Source organism: Trachinotus anak, unplaced genomic scaffold (assembly GCF_046630095.1).
Source record: "Trachinotus anak isolate AG129_WGS33_773 ecotype Australia unplaced genomic scaffold, CSIRO_AGI_Tana_v1 ptg000019l, whole genome shotgun sequence".
NCBI lineage: Eukaryota > Metazoa > Chordata > Actinopteri > Carangiformes > Carangidae > Trachinotus > Trachinotus anak.
Genome location: NW_027273870.1, coordinates 2,506,603 through 2,524,022, shown reverse-complemented (window position 1 = coordinate 2,524,022; position 17,420 = coordinate 2,506,603). Strand labels below are relative to the sequence as shown.

General features: G+C 43.1%; 3 protein-coding genes across 4 annotated transcripts; 1 reads left to right on the top strand and 2 right to left on the bottom strand.

Annotated features, from left to right (window-relative positions):
• Positions 1–276: 276 nt before the first annotated feature.
• LOC139636742 (ecto-ADP-ribosyltransferase 4-like) lies at positions 277–2,073 on the bottom strand. 2 transcript variants are annotated; one of them, XM_071505029.1, is made up of 3 exons: positions 1,859–2,073; positions 1,495–1,631; positions 277–1,327 (listed from the first exon to the last, which is right to left on the bottom strand). In XM_071505029.1, the coding sequence occupies exons 1-3, from the start codon at positions 1,926–1,928 to the stop codon at positions 431–433; spliced, it is 1,104 nt and encodes a 367-aa protein (XP_071361130.1). In that variant the 5' UTR covers positions 1,929–2,073; the 3' UTR covers positions 277–430. The 2 variants fall into 2 exon arrangements, with proteins under 2 accessions (XP_071361130.1, XP_071361131.1); XM_071505030.1 differs by lacking the exon at positions 1,495–1,631 and having other exon boundaries at positions 1,859–2,037.
• A 3,167-nt stretch (positions 2,074–5,240) lies between these two features.
• Positions 5,241–13,768, top strand: vwa10.2 (von Willebrand factor A domain containing 10, tandem duplicate 2). Its single transcript, XM_071505028.1, has 18 exons — positions 5,241–5,416; positions 5,718–6,232; positions 6,510–6,717; positions 7,210–7,295; positions 7,408–7,501; positions 7,937–8,065; positions 8,162–8,348; positions 8,714–8,883; positions 9,096–9,208; positions 9,426–9,542; positions 9,707–9,901; positions 9,994–10,129; positions 10,223–10,375; positions 10,468–10,560; positions 10,758–10,867; positions 11,717–11,881; positions 12,171–12,494; positions 12,858–13,768. The coding sequence occupies exons 2-18, from the start codon at positions 6,032–6,034 to the stop codon at positions 13,287–13,289; spliced, it is 2,913 nt and encodes a 970-aa protein (XP_071361129.1). The 5' UTR covers positions 5,241–5,416; positions 5,718–6,031; the 3' UTR covers positions 13,290–13,768.
• Positions 13,769–14,562: 794 nt separating this feature from the next.
• Positions 14,563–16,731, bottom strand: LOC139635973 (calponin homology domain-containing protein DDB_G0272472-like). The gene is made up of 3 exons (XM_071503588.1): positions 16,596–16,731; positions 15,191–16,060; positions 14,563–15,072 (listed from the first exon to the last, which is right to left on the bottom strand). Exons 1-3 carry the CDS (start codon positions 16,623–16,625, stop codon positions 14,614–14,616), a joined length of 1,359 nt encoding a protein of 452 aa, XP_071359689.1. The 5' UTR covers positions 16,626–16,731; the 3' UTR covers positions 14,563–14,613.
• Positions 16,732–17,420: the final 689 nt, after the last annotated feature.

Genomic DNA, 17,420 nt, shown 5'->3' with positions numbered 1-17,420 from the left:
CTCATGCCATAGAGGACAAAAATCATTGTGCATGCAGGGTCCTTTTTCTTTTCTTTTACAGATGGATCAGTGACATTTGACAAACCCTCTACATCAGTCTCCTGTATTGTTTAAATAGATTCAAATATTTCAAAGGTGAAAAATGCAGATAGAGAGGGTCCATGTTACACATCCTGTGTTTATTAAAACTGTACTTTATAAAATAAAGTTTAACAACATATTGTTTATTACCAAATGTGATTGCCCAAAGATAAAGGACAATATCCCACAGGAAGTTTTGTCTCACACATTAATGTTCATTTGTTGGAGCAGTGCATGAAAGACTTTAATATACTTTAACAGATCTGAAATGGATTTATTGTTTGGATGATTTTTTTTTCTTCTTTTTTAGGGAATGTGTCCCATTAACAGCGCGTCTCCCTTCTTTCATTCACTGGCTAATCTTCAACATCATCGCAGTAACTATCAGCACCAGCAGAGCACCCATCACTGCAGCCACATAACACAAATGCCCCCTTTTGACAAGGACGAAAGAAATGATAACCATCAGCATCAGGCACACGAACATGTTCCCCACCCTGCTTTTGTGCCACTGTGTTGAAAGCGCTCCAAAATATTCTTGAATCTGATGTGGACTGAGTTTGCAGTTTAGATCTGTCCTTGGTGTTTTGGTGCTCTCCAGCTTGTAAACCACGCTGCACCGTGGGTCATCGGTCCGGACGTCAGTGATCCTGAAAACCTCGAAGGGGGGTATCAGCACCTGTCCCGTTTGGTTTGCAGCGGAGTAATATGTCACGTCAGCACCGAGGCATGTGTAGATCTCAAAACAAGACGCGTTGCCACTAAAGTCAAGCGACGTCCTGGTCGCAGCTCCCAGCGTGAAGGCCCCGAAGCGCATGTTCGAGGCGACGACGCCGCGGCTGAAGCGGTTGCGCGTCCTGTGGAAGGCCGTCCTGCACGGCGCCTGGCCGTGGCGCAGAGCCTGGATGGCGTCAGTCAGGTAGAAGTACAGATAGTGGTACATAAATCCGTATGTGCTGTACTTGTGTTTCCCTGTTTTCACTGCTTTGTCGAACTCTTGTTGGATGTGTTTCATTTTTGTGTACATGTACACGACTGTGGCGTGGTCCTCTGTCAGGAGCTGGTGCGCAGGTTTCTTTGCGCCTCTTTCAGCGGAGGCCCAGGCCAAACTGAAGTTCCTGTTGAAGTGCCACTCAAACACGCCGAACAGGTCGATCATAGAGGCCGCTTCGGACCGGCAGCCGTCATACATGTCATCGATGGACTCTGCTGCCATGTCCAGAGCTGCGCCGCCTGGGCTCGTTTTCTGCAGTTATGGAAAAGAAACAAGCGACGAGCAGGATCAGCAGTGACAGAGGTTTGTAATGTTCAGTGTTAATTGGCTGAAAGAAATTCTGATTGTGATGAGTGATTCAATCATTTTTCTGCACAAATAAAGCGTTTTGCCTCCAAAAGAAAGAGCTGTGGTCCCACCTCAGCAGGTTTCAGAGGCCACCAAAGCATCAGCAGCGGGTGATACAGCAGGAGCAGCACCGCCAGCACCAGGCACAGCGCTGCCCCGTTTCTCAGTGACTCTGTCCCACATGCTGCTCTTTTGCCAAACCTCATGTCTAAATGGAAACAAAAAAATGACCAAAAAGACTAACTCTTCAACAGCGTGATTATCCATCATATATTATATGATATATGTTTAAATCTGCAATTAAAAAGCTACCTGTGGCTGAAATGTAAAAGATGGACCTATAATCAGGAGCCCCAGAATATTTCCTTGTTGTCTGACCCTTCAGAAAACATATTCTCCACTAACAATATGTGAAATCTGAATGTTTGGGCTTACCTTTCCTCCGGAAAGTGCTTTCAACAGCAGCATGACATTCCTTGAATGTGGAGAGTGGAGATGCAGTCATATGCTGTCAGCAAGTAGGTCCCAGCTCACAGGATTTACAGGTACAACCACACAGACCAGACATTCCTCTGCAGCTTTGCCCTAAGGTGCCAGAGCTAAAATTGCATGTGATGTTGAAACAGCGTTTATCAAAACTGTTTTTGCATTTTATTTATTTACTTATCTATTTCTTGCCACAGATGTCTTTCTTTTTCTTAGCTTGCATCATCCTCCGGTGCTATGTGTTTGTATTTGTCATTTGTGAATGAAAGCTTGCTTCACAGTGCTCTGTCGTATCCCTGTTTGCATTACCTGAGCGAGGTTCAACATGTGGTAAATCCTGTTTGGTGGCTTGCTCAGGTAAAAACAAACAAAGGTGAGTCACTGAGTCATAAAACACATAAAGACTAAAACAAAAGGCATAGTTTTTAGCTTAGTTTTTTTTTTTTTTGCAAAATGTAGTTTACTGAGGAGTTCATCTGAGCAACCAAACATCAACTAATTCTGATGGGGGGCCAAACACCAGCATCAGGGGGGTGATCAGTCCTTTCCCCTTCATGAGCCTCCTTGTGACTAAATGCTGCACATTAGTGCATGTATAATGAAGGCATACAAACTTACATTCAAGTTTTCATGTTAAATTTACTCATGTGCCATCGCACAACTATGGCTTTGAATCTTTGTATCACATGGGCCCAGATTCACCCCAGGCTCAGTCCCTCTGGGGTAAATAACAGATTACCTGTGTTTGAGATACACTGTGCCATCCTAGAAAACCTGATCGGCACGTGTCATGTCCTCCCTTGTTCTCTTCATGGGATTGCTGATGTTTGTTGTCATATATCTCAGCTGACAAGATATTGTTTAGTATTACTAAACATTATGATAAACTGAACATTATATAAAACATTATAATACTTTGTATTATCTAAATGTCTGAAATGAATGAGGTTAGTTTGATGTCTTTACTGGTTTGCCTTTAATTAGTAGAAGTAGTGCTGATTTAGAAAAATAGGGTTAAAAAAAATCTTTATTTTTAAGTATACATTGTTAAAATGATTCCAAAAGCCATTATATATAATTATTTTTTTGAAAGTGGATGTGGATTGTTCTTTAGACTGTTTATTTAGTGTATATCGCCATCTACAGGACAAATATTGAACAATCAGTTTCTCTTCATTTCAGAGTCCAACTGATCCAAAGCTACAGTTGTGACTGATAAAGCTTTAATGGAGAGACAGGATCCCTGTTCAAGCTTTAGTCAAGCTTGGGGTGATGGAGTTTCTATTGTAAACGCATCATTGGCTGAAGCTCTTGAGAAGCCACCACCACCACCTGCTCCCAGCATGAAACCACATTTGGTGGCAGAAAAAACGTACAAGTAGCTCCTAAATGAATGATAAAGATGGTCCTGTGAGCATCAGTCATACTGTGGCCTAAAGTCAGCTAACATTTCTGTGTGGTACAAAGAGGGAAATACGGTTATAACAGTCCACATATTGGACCTATAGCCTGATGCCCGCTGCACCGTCGTGTGATGGGTCAAAACATCATGTGATTACTGGGTTTCCATAGCTGCCCACCCAACTTTCGCCACATTTTACTGTGTATTGATAACCAAGGAATGCTACACTACAAGTTAATCATACACACACATTCTTCTCTGAAATTTCACAATCACCAGTTGATGTGGTTTGACACTGTTGAAAAATCCAGCTCCTTTCAGGTGTCGACAGGTGAAGTGGAGTGAAGAGGTGAAAGCATGTCAGCTACATAACCCCGGCCATGAACAGAGGAAGGTTTATCCTCTCAACTCTGTTGTTTTAGTTTGTGCACAATGACTCACACACACTGAATACGTCAAACAAAGGTTAGACACAAACTATGCTGTTGAGCAGGATTTTGGAGGCTGACACCGTGACACCCCACAGATTCTTAACAGCAATCCACCAGAGATGCTACTGTGCTTCTAATGACATGTGGGAATTTCCCCGGGTCTTATCTTTGATTTGTGATTAGGTATATCCCAAGCTGATAAACACAGCATTGAACTTTCAGCATCATGAGACAGAATTTTATTGTATTTGAAGTTTGTGTTGTCATGTCCTGTATATGCTAAAATTTTCACTAGGATGGTCTTATTTTTCTACAAATCAAAACTTACACATATCAGAATAATCTGAAAGATTGTATAATAACAAACATATACACACCACTGTGCCGCGGCCGATACTCAACAAGTTTACAGATCCATGTGAAACCTTGTCTTAGAAAGAAAATTACATATTGTTTCTCTTCTCGTATCAGTTTCTTGCCAATTGCAGACAATGCAACACAGGCAAACAGAGTACTTCTATTTCTACATTGGGCTGATGATACCAAAGAAAATAAGACAGGTGTGTTGCAAGAGGGAGGTGTAAGATCAGAGCCACGTTCATTTGTCATATGATATCAAAAACCAGTATTAATAAATGTGCATATCTCATTTTATGAAGACTTCATCCCTCATGGATTATCATAAGAGATGCGTCCCTCTGAGACACTGTCAGGAAATTCCACAGGGGCAACAGGTAAAGACAATGTTTTGAATGCTCTAACTACACTCTGCTGACTACACATGTGTGACTGAGCTACAGAGCAGTATTTCCACACGTTTGATCATCATGTCCTCATCAAGTCAGTTCCTTAGAAGAGCCGAGGGGAGGGGGAAGGCCATTTCCTGAGAACTGTATGTATCACACAGGGAGGGTCACAAGTGGGTTATGGGTCAATGAGAGCAGCACTGTAGCTCACTGACGAACACCACAAAGACCCTGACTTTAGTTCTGGAGCCTTCCTGTGAGGTGCTTGTATGTTCTCCCTTTGTCTGCCTGTGTCAGATCCAGGTGCTCTTGTTTTCTCCTGCAGTGCAAACGCGTGCAGGGCAGGTTGCAAGTAGCTGTTCAGCACTGTGGTAAATATGCTTTCTTGGTCTTTCAGAGAGAGAAATGAGAAGATCGATATTTATCTCATGTCTGTGGAAGCTGGGGGATACAGCTCTGAGCTCACTGTTTAAAACTCATGTCTCATTTGTTGAACCACTGCATAAAGAGACACGTAAAAACAACTATTTTTGGTTACAAAAAAGAAACTCTTATTTGTAACTGAATGTGTCACTTACAGTAAAAAGCAAACTTACACCCATGTTCTTACTTAAACATATGTGCATGTGCAAAAAAAAAAGAAGAAGGGCGTGTGAGAGATCTTCTGTGGAATTCTATTCATCCATTCATTCATTCCATCATTCAAGATGGATGTTAACTATAAAAGGGAGGAATGAGGGCACACACTCACTGTCTCTCAGCACACACACTCACACACACACACCTAACGTGTAGCGATAACACACAGGAAACACATAGATAGACACACAATATAATCTACCTAGTGTAGGCACTGGAATTCTGCTGTAGTGAGACTGAAGCGGTGCCATTATCTGGATAAAGCTGGACTGCTGAAGAGCACACAAAGGTAAAAGTGTGTAAAATAATTTGCATCTTCTCTGTACTATTGTACTGTATCAGTAGTAATCTTGGTAACAGTTTAGATTCTCAGATTTGACCGAGTGACATTTCAGTACAAAGTGTACTCGCATTTAAAAATCCTACAGTGAAATGACGTTCTCTGTAAAAATATCAAGACGTCCTGTAACACGATTGTTATCTATTTATTTAATGTTATTATTTCCTTTTAAATCATTTTTTTAAAAATCATCTTTATTTCCCTACACCCTTCTTTCTGGGCTGATTCTGTCCTTCTGTTTCTTCCTCAGGTGTTTTCATTTGCCGCTTGTTGCCTCGTTACACCAGGTTCACTGCAACTAACCTGTCAGGGCTTGGCCACATTGTTCTCTGTTTGAGGAAACCCATTGTGGAGTTATTAAACACTGTGGGGGGGGGGGGTAACTTACCAGAATTCCTGTACTTCTGCTCGGTTGATTTGTGACACAAAGGGCGAGAGCAGGTGAAGGAAAAGGTTGAACCAGACGGATAGAGGAGAGACAGGTTCAGAGACAATATCTATCCAAAATTTCTTCTTCTTTACACATCACCTTCCTCCTCCTCCTCCTCCTCCTCCTCCTCCATCATGACGGCCAGGCAGTCAGTCATGCTCCTGATGGTGGTGGTCCTCTCACTGCCAGGCCTCATTCACTGCTTCCAGCCACTCTTCTCATTTGATGGGAATTCCACCACTCACCGTGACATCACACAGCGGGCAGTCCTCAGGAAGACGGCTGAGGTCTGCCGAGACATCGCCTCCTCTGAGGGACGGGACTTCAGCCTGACTGTGAGTTGGAAAGCCTCGCTGAAACAGAGACTGGGGCCACTGTGGTGCAATCTCATATCGAGATTATGCATCATATGTTTTGTATTTATTTCTATTCTGTGACTTCGGGATAGTGTTTCCACATATTTAGTTACTGTCAACTTCTTGGAAATGTGAATACATGGCTCAATCATAGCTGAATTTCAAAATTAAAAGAATAATAACATTCTGAGGAGTTACTCTCCTTGAGGCAGGAACCCATCACATACTCGGCTATTTGTCATATTTTTGTGTCCAGATTGATGACAGCCTGTCAGCTGACATGGTGCAAAGGGCCTGTTCCTCTGCAGGCACTTCCACATCTCTCCTCTCTAGTGTCCTGTTCCAAACTTCCATTGCCAGTATGTACTTCAGCAACGCAAAGGTGGATGTGGTGTATGCCCTGAGTGAGGAGCACCATTTTGACGATGAGACCTTCCAAGGAGGCCGGGATGTCATCACAGCAGGTACACATCAATATATACATATATATACATGTATATCTTAAAGGTGGAGTAGGTGATGCTGGAGAAAGAAACTCAACAGCTCAATAAACACACCCCTCTCTTCAGAGTTCCTTCAGAAGCTCCGCCCCCTCCTGAATTCATGGATGCACATTGCCAGGGCAACGACACAGAGCGTTTAGTGTGGCCTGGAAGTGAATACTCTTTCTCAAAGCTGAAGAACAAACCTTAAAATATAAAATGTCTTAAAACCTGGCATAGCCATTTGTATAAAATCACACCAAAAACAAATCTTTGAAAACTGGAAAGTAAGCGAAATATTACCAGATGCAAAATGGAACACCAGCACCTGCTTGCTAACTAACCAGTTGGAGTTAGCTATGAAAAACATGAGCAAATAGGACAAAACAATACTGGCCTATTGGAAGTATTTTAGCCTCTTGCTTGGTGCAGCTTCGGTCTTCCATTAACTCTTTGTGCTACCCTGCTGTTAAGGTGTGTCTGCTGTGAAGGCCAGTGTGAAGCTGGAGAACTTTGTCGCAGGGAGATGGACTCTCGGACGAGTCTGTCACACCTTACAGGTGAGGTTGATGTTTCTTTTGTTATAATCTTTTTGGGTTTATGGTGTTAGAATAATCAAAACAATAAATAATGGGTAAGTTGAACATGATGTTTTATATTCTGTATATGAAGGACTTCTACAGCCACAGTAACTGGGTGGAGCTGGGGAACAATGCTCCTTACAGCACTCTAATCAGACCAGACCAGCCTCTTGAGAACCTGGCAGGTAGGACACTGATACTGCTGTCTGGGTGTAGAAAAGCAACTCTTGTTCACAGAAGTGAAGAAGAATGACTTTGTGGTTCAGTGAGAGATAACACAAGGGACACTGTCACCTTATCTATCGCCTGTCACTTAACAATCACCCTGCTATGACTCACATGACTCTACTTGCACAAACCCACATACATTACTTCATAGGAATTTCAACATTTTGTCACTTTGTAAACATAATCTATCATTGGTTTAAAATGTGCAATTATCACAATTCAGTCAGTCAAAGGAACCATTAAATGATATTTATTTATACCAGTTTACCAGGCACAGAATAGAATCATTTACATATATAGACATATTTCACTCCTGTTTGCAAGTGAATTACCGATGCCATTCTGTTTGTGCATTATGTTTCATTCTGTTTTATTCACTAAATTTGCTGCAGGCCCAAGCACTCCAACCTGCAGAAACTGCACAGGAGGGAACTGTGAGAACAACCTTCTGCCTGACCTGCTGCAGCAGGGGCTTCTCACTTCAGGCTACTTCAACATCTTCTCCTCAGCAAAACCTGCAGGTAACACTGAGGAGCCGTCTACAGGTTATGTTTGTGCTCCACTCTTTGTATTTTGTGAACATATCTAGGAAACACAAATATTCTCTCTGCTCATAGGAAAATGCAGCCACGGTGGTTCATTTGACCAGACAAGCAAAAAAGATCCAGTGGGGGGAATCAGCAAGGATGACATTGGGTCTAGTCATGGCTCACTCCACCACAAAGCAGCTGATTTGGCTGTGAACGCCACCATGGAGCTACTGGAGGACGTCAGAGTAGCTGTCGGAGACAAGAACTTCCTGCGGTATGGACCGATGTTACCGGAGCTATTCTGGCCCTACACAAGGGGAATAAAAACCTGAGCAGTGTAGGATGGATGTAGGGTGGATGAAACAAAGATGAAGAGAATGTCTCCACGGCTGTGGCTTCACAGTGAAATAAAATCACAAGCAACAGTAATATATATGCTAAACAGCTAAAGAGATTTCACTTCTCAACCAAATTTAGCTCAACTTTGAACACAACATCTACACGTATCATACTGGCCTGCTTCTAAACATTTGTCTTCTATGTGAAGCACATGGTAATTACTGACGACAGGCTAACCCTCACTAACAACATGAAAAGGTAGATACAGTTTGTTTGTTTCCCTCTCTCCTGTCCCTGCAGACTGATGGGCCTCTCCCAGTCCTCCGTGCTGTGCTTTGTCATTGACACCACAGGCAGTATGAGCGATGACATCGCCGAAGCCAAGAGAGTTTCTTTCGAAATCATTGACAGTAAGAGGGGAACCCAGCAGGAGCCCTCTGCCTACATATTGGTACCTTTCAATGACCCAGGTGGGTAACTCCCAAAGAGGTATTTGTTGTTCACTGCAGAGAAGTGAAGTATAGCAACACTGGATATTGTGCATCTTTCTTCCAAATAAGGTTCTACTGTGAACCTGATGGGTAGTTTTTACAGCACTGTGAACTGTATCTGTCTCCTAATAGTCACAGTGAAATGTTTGATTAAATGAGTGATTGGGATCAATTATCTTTTCTGTATCTAGGTTTTGGACCTCTGGTTATGACAACCAATGCAGATGTATTCAAAAACAGCATCAACATGCTGTCTGCAAGCGGAGGAGGAGACGTCCCAGAGTTGTGCTTGTCTGGACTGCAGGTGTTGACAATATAATTAACCTGATACCTAAGCAACAACACGATAAAATCATAATGTCATGAATTCCAATGAACAAAACAATAAAATGTAGTTATTGCCTGATCATACTTATTATTACCTCATACACTGATGCACTGATAAAATCCAAATCAAATTTAAGTTACTCTGGTTCATTTTTAAGTCTGACAGTTTTTCCTGTACTGTGTGTGAATGACAGCTTGCCCTGACTGCGGCTCCTCCCTCCTCTGAGATCTTTGTTTTCACTGATGCTCCAGCCAAAGATGCCCACTTGAAAAGCACCATCACTGCTCTTATAGAGAGCAGCAAGTCTGTGGTAGGTGTCACCTTCTATCATCCTTGCTCTTTTAAATGTCAATTGATTCCACAGGAAAAATTATAAATGATAAAATAGTTTGTAAACAGTTGTGGGCTTGTAATATCATGTACACAGTTCTAATATAACCTTTACAAGTATTTTTTTTTTCCTCATAATTTTAGATTACTTTCATGCTGACAGACGTCCTGGCCAGTAAACGCCGCCGCAGAAGCGACGGTCCACGTGCAATGAGCCAATCAGATGCCCAACTATACCGAGACCTAGCCCAAGCCTCTGGGGGTCAGGCCGTTGAGGTCACTAAGTCAGATCTCTCCGTGGCTACAAGTATCATAGAGGATTCATCAGCCAGCGCAGTGGTAAGACCCGGAACAGTAAAATCATACCTGACTGAGATAAGGGCTGTACAGTTTGTGTGTGAATGTGAAGTTTGTGTTCCTTCCTCTTTCAGGTGACAGTTTTCCAGGTAGTGAGGAATCCTGGAAGGCCTGATAATTTCACATTTACTGTTGACGGCTCATTAAGGAACATGACTGCGTACGTCACAGGAGCTTCGTCTCTCACGTTCAGTCTCACCGGCCCCACAGGTGCCGTCATTGCTAATGTTGTTCCATCTACCACTTAACTTTTTTATTTTTTTTTTTTTTTTTTTTGTGCTGACACCTTTCTGTCTCGTCCAGGTGTGTCTCAGAGCTCCAGTCTGTCCAGTGGTCCTCTGGCATCTCTCACTACAGCAGGAAACCTACGTCGTTTAAGCCTCAACACAGACAATCAAACAGGATCATGGCAAATCAGTGTTAACTCCAACAGTCCCTACTCTGTGAAGGTCACAGGTCAGTGATTTTCAAAAGACTTTATTTCATGGGTCTTTGTCTGCTGTTGTGTTTGCAGTTGTAAGTCTGTCTTATTTGTGTGTGTACATCAGGTCAAAGTTCAGTGAACTTTATTTATAACCTTGTGGAGGCGCATGAAGGAGCCCACGGGGACTTCAGTCTGAAGGAGGGACGTCCTCTTTCAGGTCAGACCACTTTTACAATTTGTCATCTTCATCTTTACAGTTTGTTTTGAGTAATTTTCCTCAGCGTCACCTTTTAAAGACTCATCTGCTAAACCCCATTCTGTCTATTTCAGAGGCTCTCAGTCTTATTTATCTGTGTGATGATACGTGACGATACACATGTAGCTCTCCTTTCTCTCTCTTGTCCCAACCTGCAGGTGGCAATGCCAGCCTCTTGGTTTCTGTGACAGGAGGTGACACAGTAAAGGTCACAGATGTCACTCTGTTTGACAGCTCAGGGCCAACAGAGGTCAACGGATCACTACAGGCACGTCAGATGTTACACTTAATAAACTTACTCTTCACCGATTCCAAACACAGACTGAAAAATAATTAGTTTTCATCTACCTTAAGGGAAGCCATTGGTTGTAGCTGATCTCACTTTTTCTTCTTTCTAACAGCTGACTTTCACATCCTCAATACTGGAATATTCTTAAAAAACAGTGATGTTATTGAACAATAATAATGTAACTTCGATTAAAATAAAACTGACAGCAAGATGGTGACTCCTTTCTCCAGGAAGTCTTATGTCTCTAAAAGTTGATCATCATGCAGCACTGTCTTGAAATGAGTCACACTCAAAGAAGGAAGGAAGACAGTGTTGAATATATACACAAACAGCCACTTACTGACACAGTGAACTAAAAAAAAAAAAAGGCTAAATAAGGCTAAAAAATGGCAGCTACTCTGGATTCCCAGCTTGGGCAGCACCAAGAGGTTTATGCTAAAATCCAGTGGCTCCTTTTTTTTAAATTCTTTATCTTATTACTGACCCATTTGTGAATCTTATTCCCCTTTTTTGTGGATTTTTGACATTATTTGAAACCTGCCTGTCTGGAATGTACAAAATCAAGTTTGATCAGTTCATTAAGTTGAAGATATCTGGCAATAAGTTGTTGTTAATGGACTGCTACAAATCTTAAATGTTGTCTTTAAATATTTATATTTAATACTCACAGACAAAAGCAGTTATGGTTATTCATGGCATTTAATTACACAGTGAAAAAGTGATTATGAAAAATACGTGTCTTGCGTGCTAAGCAGGGTGAAACATTCATTCCTCGTGTTACAGTCTCCTCTGTGACGGCGTGTGTCTTTCTCTCTCTGTCCTCCACAGTCGATGGGAAGCGGCAACTTCCTGGTGACATTCAGTGGAGTCCCAGCAGGTGACTTTGTGGTGCGCCTGAAAGGAGAGGACAGCAGCTCCACCTCCAGGTCGAGCCCGAGCAGCTTCCAGAGACAGGCCTCCACACAGATCAAGACCTCCAGCATCTCTGTCACTGTGAGCACAGTCACGTCCTGTTTTCTGCTTCAGTGGGACAGTTCTTTGTTTCTGCATTTATCAAGTAAAAGGTTGAATGGGTTTTCATGAAAACAGGATTTATTTTTAGGAATTGCCAACTTGTAAACTGAACACTTGTATCTCCCCAAATGAATGGTAACAATGTGCTTCTTTCAGCTCCACCTTCACATCAACATCTATAAACATATCATTTTATACAATACAAGAATAAATGTTTATCTCTTATAACATTTACTCCTCTTTCCTCTACTCCCTCTATTTTTTCCAGACTCAAGCCAACAACACCAACATAGAACCCGGCTCCACCGTCTCCATCCCTTTCACAGTCGCCGCAACCACCAACGGAGTCGTGAATGACTCTGCAACTGGGACGTTCACAGTGCGAGCCAACAACGACCGCAGCTATGCTTCCACTTCACCCAGCACCGTCACCGTAGCGGCAGGAAGTGGAGGCACGGCCAACGGCACGGTGACCTTAACTGTGCCGTCCACTGCTGCGTCGGGAACAGACGTGACCCTTACCATTGAGGCAGAAAACACAGCCGCCACTGACATCAACTACGCTGTCCTCAGGTTTTCTGTGACTGCCAAGGTAAGTGAAAAAGATACAGAGAGGTTTGGCTGCAATACTTTATATATATATATATATAGTATTTGACAAAGACACATTGGTGTTAAATCAGTAGTGATAACATTTTTTAAGTTTAAGACCACATTTCCCTCTGTGTTTTATTAGACTGTTATAGAATTTAATTTAATTTGCCTTTTTTTTGTTTAGTTTTTTTGATTTGATGGCATTGCTGGTTCTTCTCAGTTACAACAACTATACTAATGTGCCAAATGTTTAAATGTCATTCTTAGGTGATGAAATGATTTGCCCGTTTGGTTCTTGTGCCTTTTCCTTAATGACTTGTACGATGCTCCATTCCTGTCCCACTTCTGTCTCTGTGTCCAGGTGACAGATATTACCCGCCCTGTGTGCCAGGTAGTCAGTACATCAACCAGCTGCCCCTCCTCTTCATCACTCTGTGCTTCCTCCCAGTGGGAATTTGTTGCTAATCTCACCGATGGAGTCAATGGGACCGGCATCGAGAGCGTCACCATCCGCCAAGGGAACGGTACCCTCAACACCAGCACCGTGGCCGGAGCAGAGGGCGGGGACGTTACAGTGGTTACCTACAGCGCCTCCTGCTGTTCGCAGACTGTAGAGCTGTCCGCTGTGGACAAAGTAGGAAATGTGGGGACATGTGTGGGACAGGCTAGAGAATCCACCACGGCTGCACCTGTGACTACAGCTGCAGTTAACACAACGTCCACAGGAGGGCCCCCTTTGAGCATATCACACTGTTTCTGGATCAGTGCTGCAGTTTCTCTCTTTTGGATTTAAGAGATAAATGTAAATGATACTGTAAAAACACCACATGACTCAAATGACATAGCTGAAATATTTTTGTTATCTCTGCTTAAAGAGAATAGATTTATTTTCTGTCTTTGTGTTTTGGATGGACAGAAAAAGTGGTTACTTTCTACAGTAATTTCTGTTCCTGATTGTGTGTAGATTTGTTGCAGTCATCACAGCTATAATGAAGAAGTGAAGATAATGTGGCCTATCTCCTTATCCAACTTTTCTCTTACAAAAAATATAATGACTATTTTTCCACAAGTAGATTTAGGGTTTCAGTTGATGGTTACATTTCTTCTAATGTGCATCTTGAAGGCAAATTTGAGAAACACAGTTGTACTGAGGGGATATTTAATTTGAAGAGAAGTATGTTTTTTGGTTTCTTTGTTTTATTTACTGGTCTCATAGTTTCTGTTTGATAAACAGTGATGAGCAATAAACTGGACTCCATTCTTGACAACTTCCTCACAGAAACCTGTGCCATTATCACTGTTACATGTAACATTTCATTCATTTCATTCATACATGTTTACACTGTTCAGTTCAATTTTAATACAGTTTTATTCATAGAATCTGAAGGCACTAGGGATAGGGGGGATATAGGAAGGGTGTAGGTGTGGGGTGAAGGGTTGGAGTGAGAGAATTGTTGAGAGGGTTGAGAGAGAGGAAAGATGGGAGAGGGGATTAGGAGTGGTGAAGGGGGTGAGGAGGGTGGAGGGGTAACGAGGGTTAGGAGGGTGGAGGGGTAACGAGGGTTAGGAGGGTGGAGGGGTAACGGGTTAGGAGGGTGGAGGGGTAAAGAGGGTTAGGAGGGTGGAGGGGTAACGGGTTAGGAGGGTGGAGGGGTAACGGGTTAGGAGGGTGGAGGGGTAATGAGGGTTAGGAGGGTGGAGGGGTAACGAGTTAGGAGGGTGGAGGGGTAACGAGGGTTAGGAGGGTGGAGGGGTAACGGGGTTAGGAGGGTGGAGGGGTAACGAGGGTTAGGAGGGTGGAGGGGTAACGGGTTAGGAGGGTGGAGGGGTAACGGGTTAGGAGGGTGGAGGGGTAATGAGAATTAGGAGGGTGGAGGGGTAACGGGTTAGGAGGGTGGAGAGGTAACGAGGGTTAGGAGGGTGGAGGGGTAACGGGTTAGGAGGGTGGAGGGGTAACGGGAGGTGAAAGAGTGGGGGGAGGTGGGATGTTTGGGAGTGGGGGCTGAGGAGGGGGTTAGAGGTGGGGGTTAAAGGGAACAGGGGGTTACTCTTCTCCTTTTTCTCTCCTCCTGCTTCTTCTCCTTCATCTCCTTCCTCTCCTCCTTTTATCTTTCTGCTTACTCTTTCTCCTCCTGCTTCTTCTTCTCTTTCCTCTCCTTCTTCTCCTCCTTCTCTCTTTCTGCTTTCTCTTTCTCCTCCTGCTTCTTCTTCTCCTTCCTCTCCCTCTTCTCCTCCTTCTCTCTTTCCGCTTTCTCTTTCTCCTCCTGCTTCTTCTTCTCCTTCCTCTCCCTCTTCTCCTCCTTCTCTCTTTCCGCTTTCTCTTTCTCCTCCTGCTTCTTCTTCTCCTTCCTCTCCCTCTTCTCCTCCTTCTCTCTTTCCGCTTTCTCTTTCTCCTCCTGCTTCTTCTTCTCTTTCCTCTCCTTCTTCTCCTCCTTCTCTCTTTCTGCTTTCTCTTTCTCCTCCCGCTTCTTCTTCTCTTTCATCTCCTCCTTCAAGTTCTTTTCTGCCTCCTTCTTCACTTTCTTCTCCTCCTTTCTCATCTTGGCCTTGTCTTTGTCGGATTTTAAGGCCAGTTCCTGCAAAGACAGACACAGCATATGTTTCAGTATTTTCTCATTCAAAGGCTAAATCTGACACAAACTTACATCATACATCTAACAAGTTATTATTGGAATCAGAACTGAGGTGGCGTACCTGAAGCTCAATGTTCTGCAGGATCAGGCGCTGGATGTCCTCCTCCATGCTGTTGGCCTTCTTGAACCAGTCCTCCTGCTTGATGAGCCACTTCTCCTCTGTCTCTCTGCTCAGTTTCTGCAGCTCCTCCTCCTTTTCTTCCTGAGCCCTTCTGAGCTTCTCTTCCAGAGCTTTAACTTGCACCTGCCACTCGCTCTGCTTCTTCTGGATCTCGGCCTGGACTTTCTTGAACTTGGCCAGGTGCTCCAGGTTTTTACTCACCTGTGCCATTGTTTCACCCCAGGCAGTGGTGACTGCCTTGTCTTTTTCTTGCATGATGAGCATTACCTGTTTGTCGCAGCTCTCCTGCAGAGCTTTAAGCTCAGTGACTGCCTTTTCCTCCCTGGCAGTCCACCGTCTCTGCCACGCTGCCTGGAACTGCGCGATACTTTGTTCGAAGGAAAGCTGCAACTCCTTGGCCCTTTTGGACTCTGCCCTCAGCTGGTTTTTCACCTTCTCTGTCTCCATCTGCTGGAAATGCAGATGTTTCTTCAAGGAGTGGATTTCTTCCTCCTTAGCTCTCATCTTTTTGTTCATCTCCTTGCGCTCGGTCTCAAATTTCTCCAAAGTCGTCTTCTGACCATCAAAGTCATTTCTCAGCATGAAGAGGGTTGAAACCAAAGAGGCCTGCTCATCCAGCAGCTGCTTTTTCTCTTTCTCCCAGCTGGTCTCTTTGCTGGCTATCTGGGCTTTCAGAGCAGAGTTTTCTTCTGCCAGCTCCTTCTTTACCTTCTTTGACTCAATAAGGGCTCGGCGGAGGGCTTGCTGCACTTTACTGTGAGGACGTCCATCTTGCTGGGCATCATCTTCAGGCTGCACGTGTCCAAGAGACTGAAAGACACAAATACAATACATGCAACAGGTTAAAAACACAGTCCCATCCTAAATTTGGATACACTCAAAGTACAGCACAACAGTTGATTTGATCTGCAAAAGGTCATAACTCACTTAAAACATTTAATGCATGAGTCAAACTGTATGTTCATCACCAATATAATATATTGTGATGAAGTCATATAATGTTTCTCTCTGATTTAGCTACAAGTACAGTTAGATACAGTTTCACCACATTAAAATACAGTTCCTGATTGTAGTAAAGTGAAATATCCTCCACAGTCAGTTGCATAGAATCCATGAAAACACATCATGTAAACTACAGGACATGGAAAACCATATCTCACTTAGTAATGTGGTGGAGATTTGAAAATGTATCTCTTCTCTAGAAAATTACTCATTCGAATTGTATTTGTTGTCGTTTTAGACAAAAGATGAAGGAATACAAGAAAAACTGAGCTGGTCTAGATTAATGTAACATTAAAAAAACAGAAAGTCTGCCTAAAAGTGTTATCTGCTTCGAAACTCTTACCTCGCCTCGTGAGTCGTTGCTCTTCTCCATGTCGTCACAGATGCTGTGGCGGTGATGGAGATGTAGTTTTGTAATTAGCTTGTGGTTGTAGTGTAGTTCTTTCGGTGTTTGTGCGTCTGTTTCCAGTGAGAGATGCTTCTCTGACGTAGTTCAGGTTGCAAGTGACTGCAAGAGTTCTCTTACGTTGATCCGGAGCAGCGTTCTGTATGACGTCATAACAGGGTTCAGAATGTGATGACGTCGTGAAAGCCCCGGAGTGTTGGCTCGGTCATGTGACCCGGACTTAAACCTTATACCACACACTGTAGGATTTCTGCTGGAAACCATTAAACGTACAAAAAGCACAACTACACTTAAACCATCAATCTGTGTAAAGTATTGTAGGAAATGTTTTTGTGATAAAGAGGTGAGATGCCAGTCTTATCACCCAGAGGACAAAATGTGCATTTCACAAGTGAGGAGATCATCACTGGTCCCCACTAGTTCAGAGAGCTGTTTTAGGGTTGAGGTTAAAGCAATCCAAATGTTTTTACCACTAATGACTTATAACTAATGAACACATTAGTAAATTACTTTCCATAGATAAAGTAATTAAGTATTAAGGTGAATTATCATAAAGTGGTAGCCAAAAAGTTAAGCCATTGGAGTCATTTGAAAGATGCCATATTCACCATTTAAATGGGGATTGTGAAAAGGCGCCAGGGACCACTGTTCTCCTTTTTCATTCCAGTCTCAAACACTTCTTTGGACCACATGCATTTAAGATATATTCACATTCATGAATTACAACACTTTGTGCATTTCTCAATCCGTAACTGAATTATA

What these genes read in the sequence shown, in the direction of transcription:
- LOC139636742 (XM_071505029.1), bottom strand. Translation starts at nt 1,928, where the DNA reads ATGACTGCATCTCCACTCTCCACATTCAAGGAATGTCATGCTGCTGTT. An exon ending in AAGCACTTTCCGGAGGAAAG is followed by an intron (nt 1,632 to 1,858) that starts GTAAGCCCAAAC and finishes GTTTCCATTTAG; the next exon opens with ACATGAGGTTTGGCAAAAGA. An exon ending in GGCCTCTGAAACCTGCTGAG is followed by an intron (nt 1,328 to 1,494) that starts GTGGGACCACAG and finishes CCATAACTGCAG; the next exon opens with AAAACGAGCCCAGGCGGCGC.
- LOC139635973 (XM_071503588.1), bottom strand. Translation starts at nt 16,625, where the DNA reads ATGGAGAAGAGCAACGACTCACGAGGCGAG. An exon ending in GCAACGACTCACGAGGCGAG is followed by an intron (nt 16,061 to 16,595) that starts GTAAGAGTTTCG and finishes TGTGTCTTTCAG; the next exon opens with TCTCTTGGACACGTGCAGCC. An exon ending in TGCAGAACATTGAGCTTCAG is followed by an intron (nt 15,073 to 15,190) that starts GTACGCCACCTC and finishes CTGTCTTTGCAG; the next exon opens with GAACTGGCCTTAAAATCCGA.
- vwa10.2 (XM_071505028.1), top strand. Translation starts at nt 6,032, where the DNA reads ATGACGGCCAGGCAGTCAGTCATGCTCCTGATGGTGGTGGTCCTCTCA. An exon ending in CTCCTCAGCAAAACCTGCAG is followed by an intron (nt 8,066 to 8,161) that starts GTAACACTGAGG and finishes CTCTGCTCATAG; the next exon opens with GAAAATGCAGCCACGGTGGT. An exon ending in TGTGCTTGTCTGGACTGCAG is followed by an intron (nt 9,209 to 9,425) that starts GTGTTGACAATA and finishes TGTGAATGACAG; the next exon opens with CTTGCCCTGACTGCGGCTCC.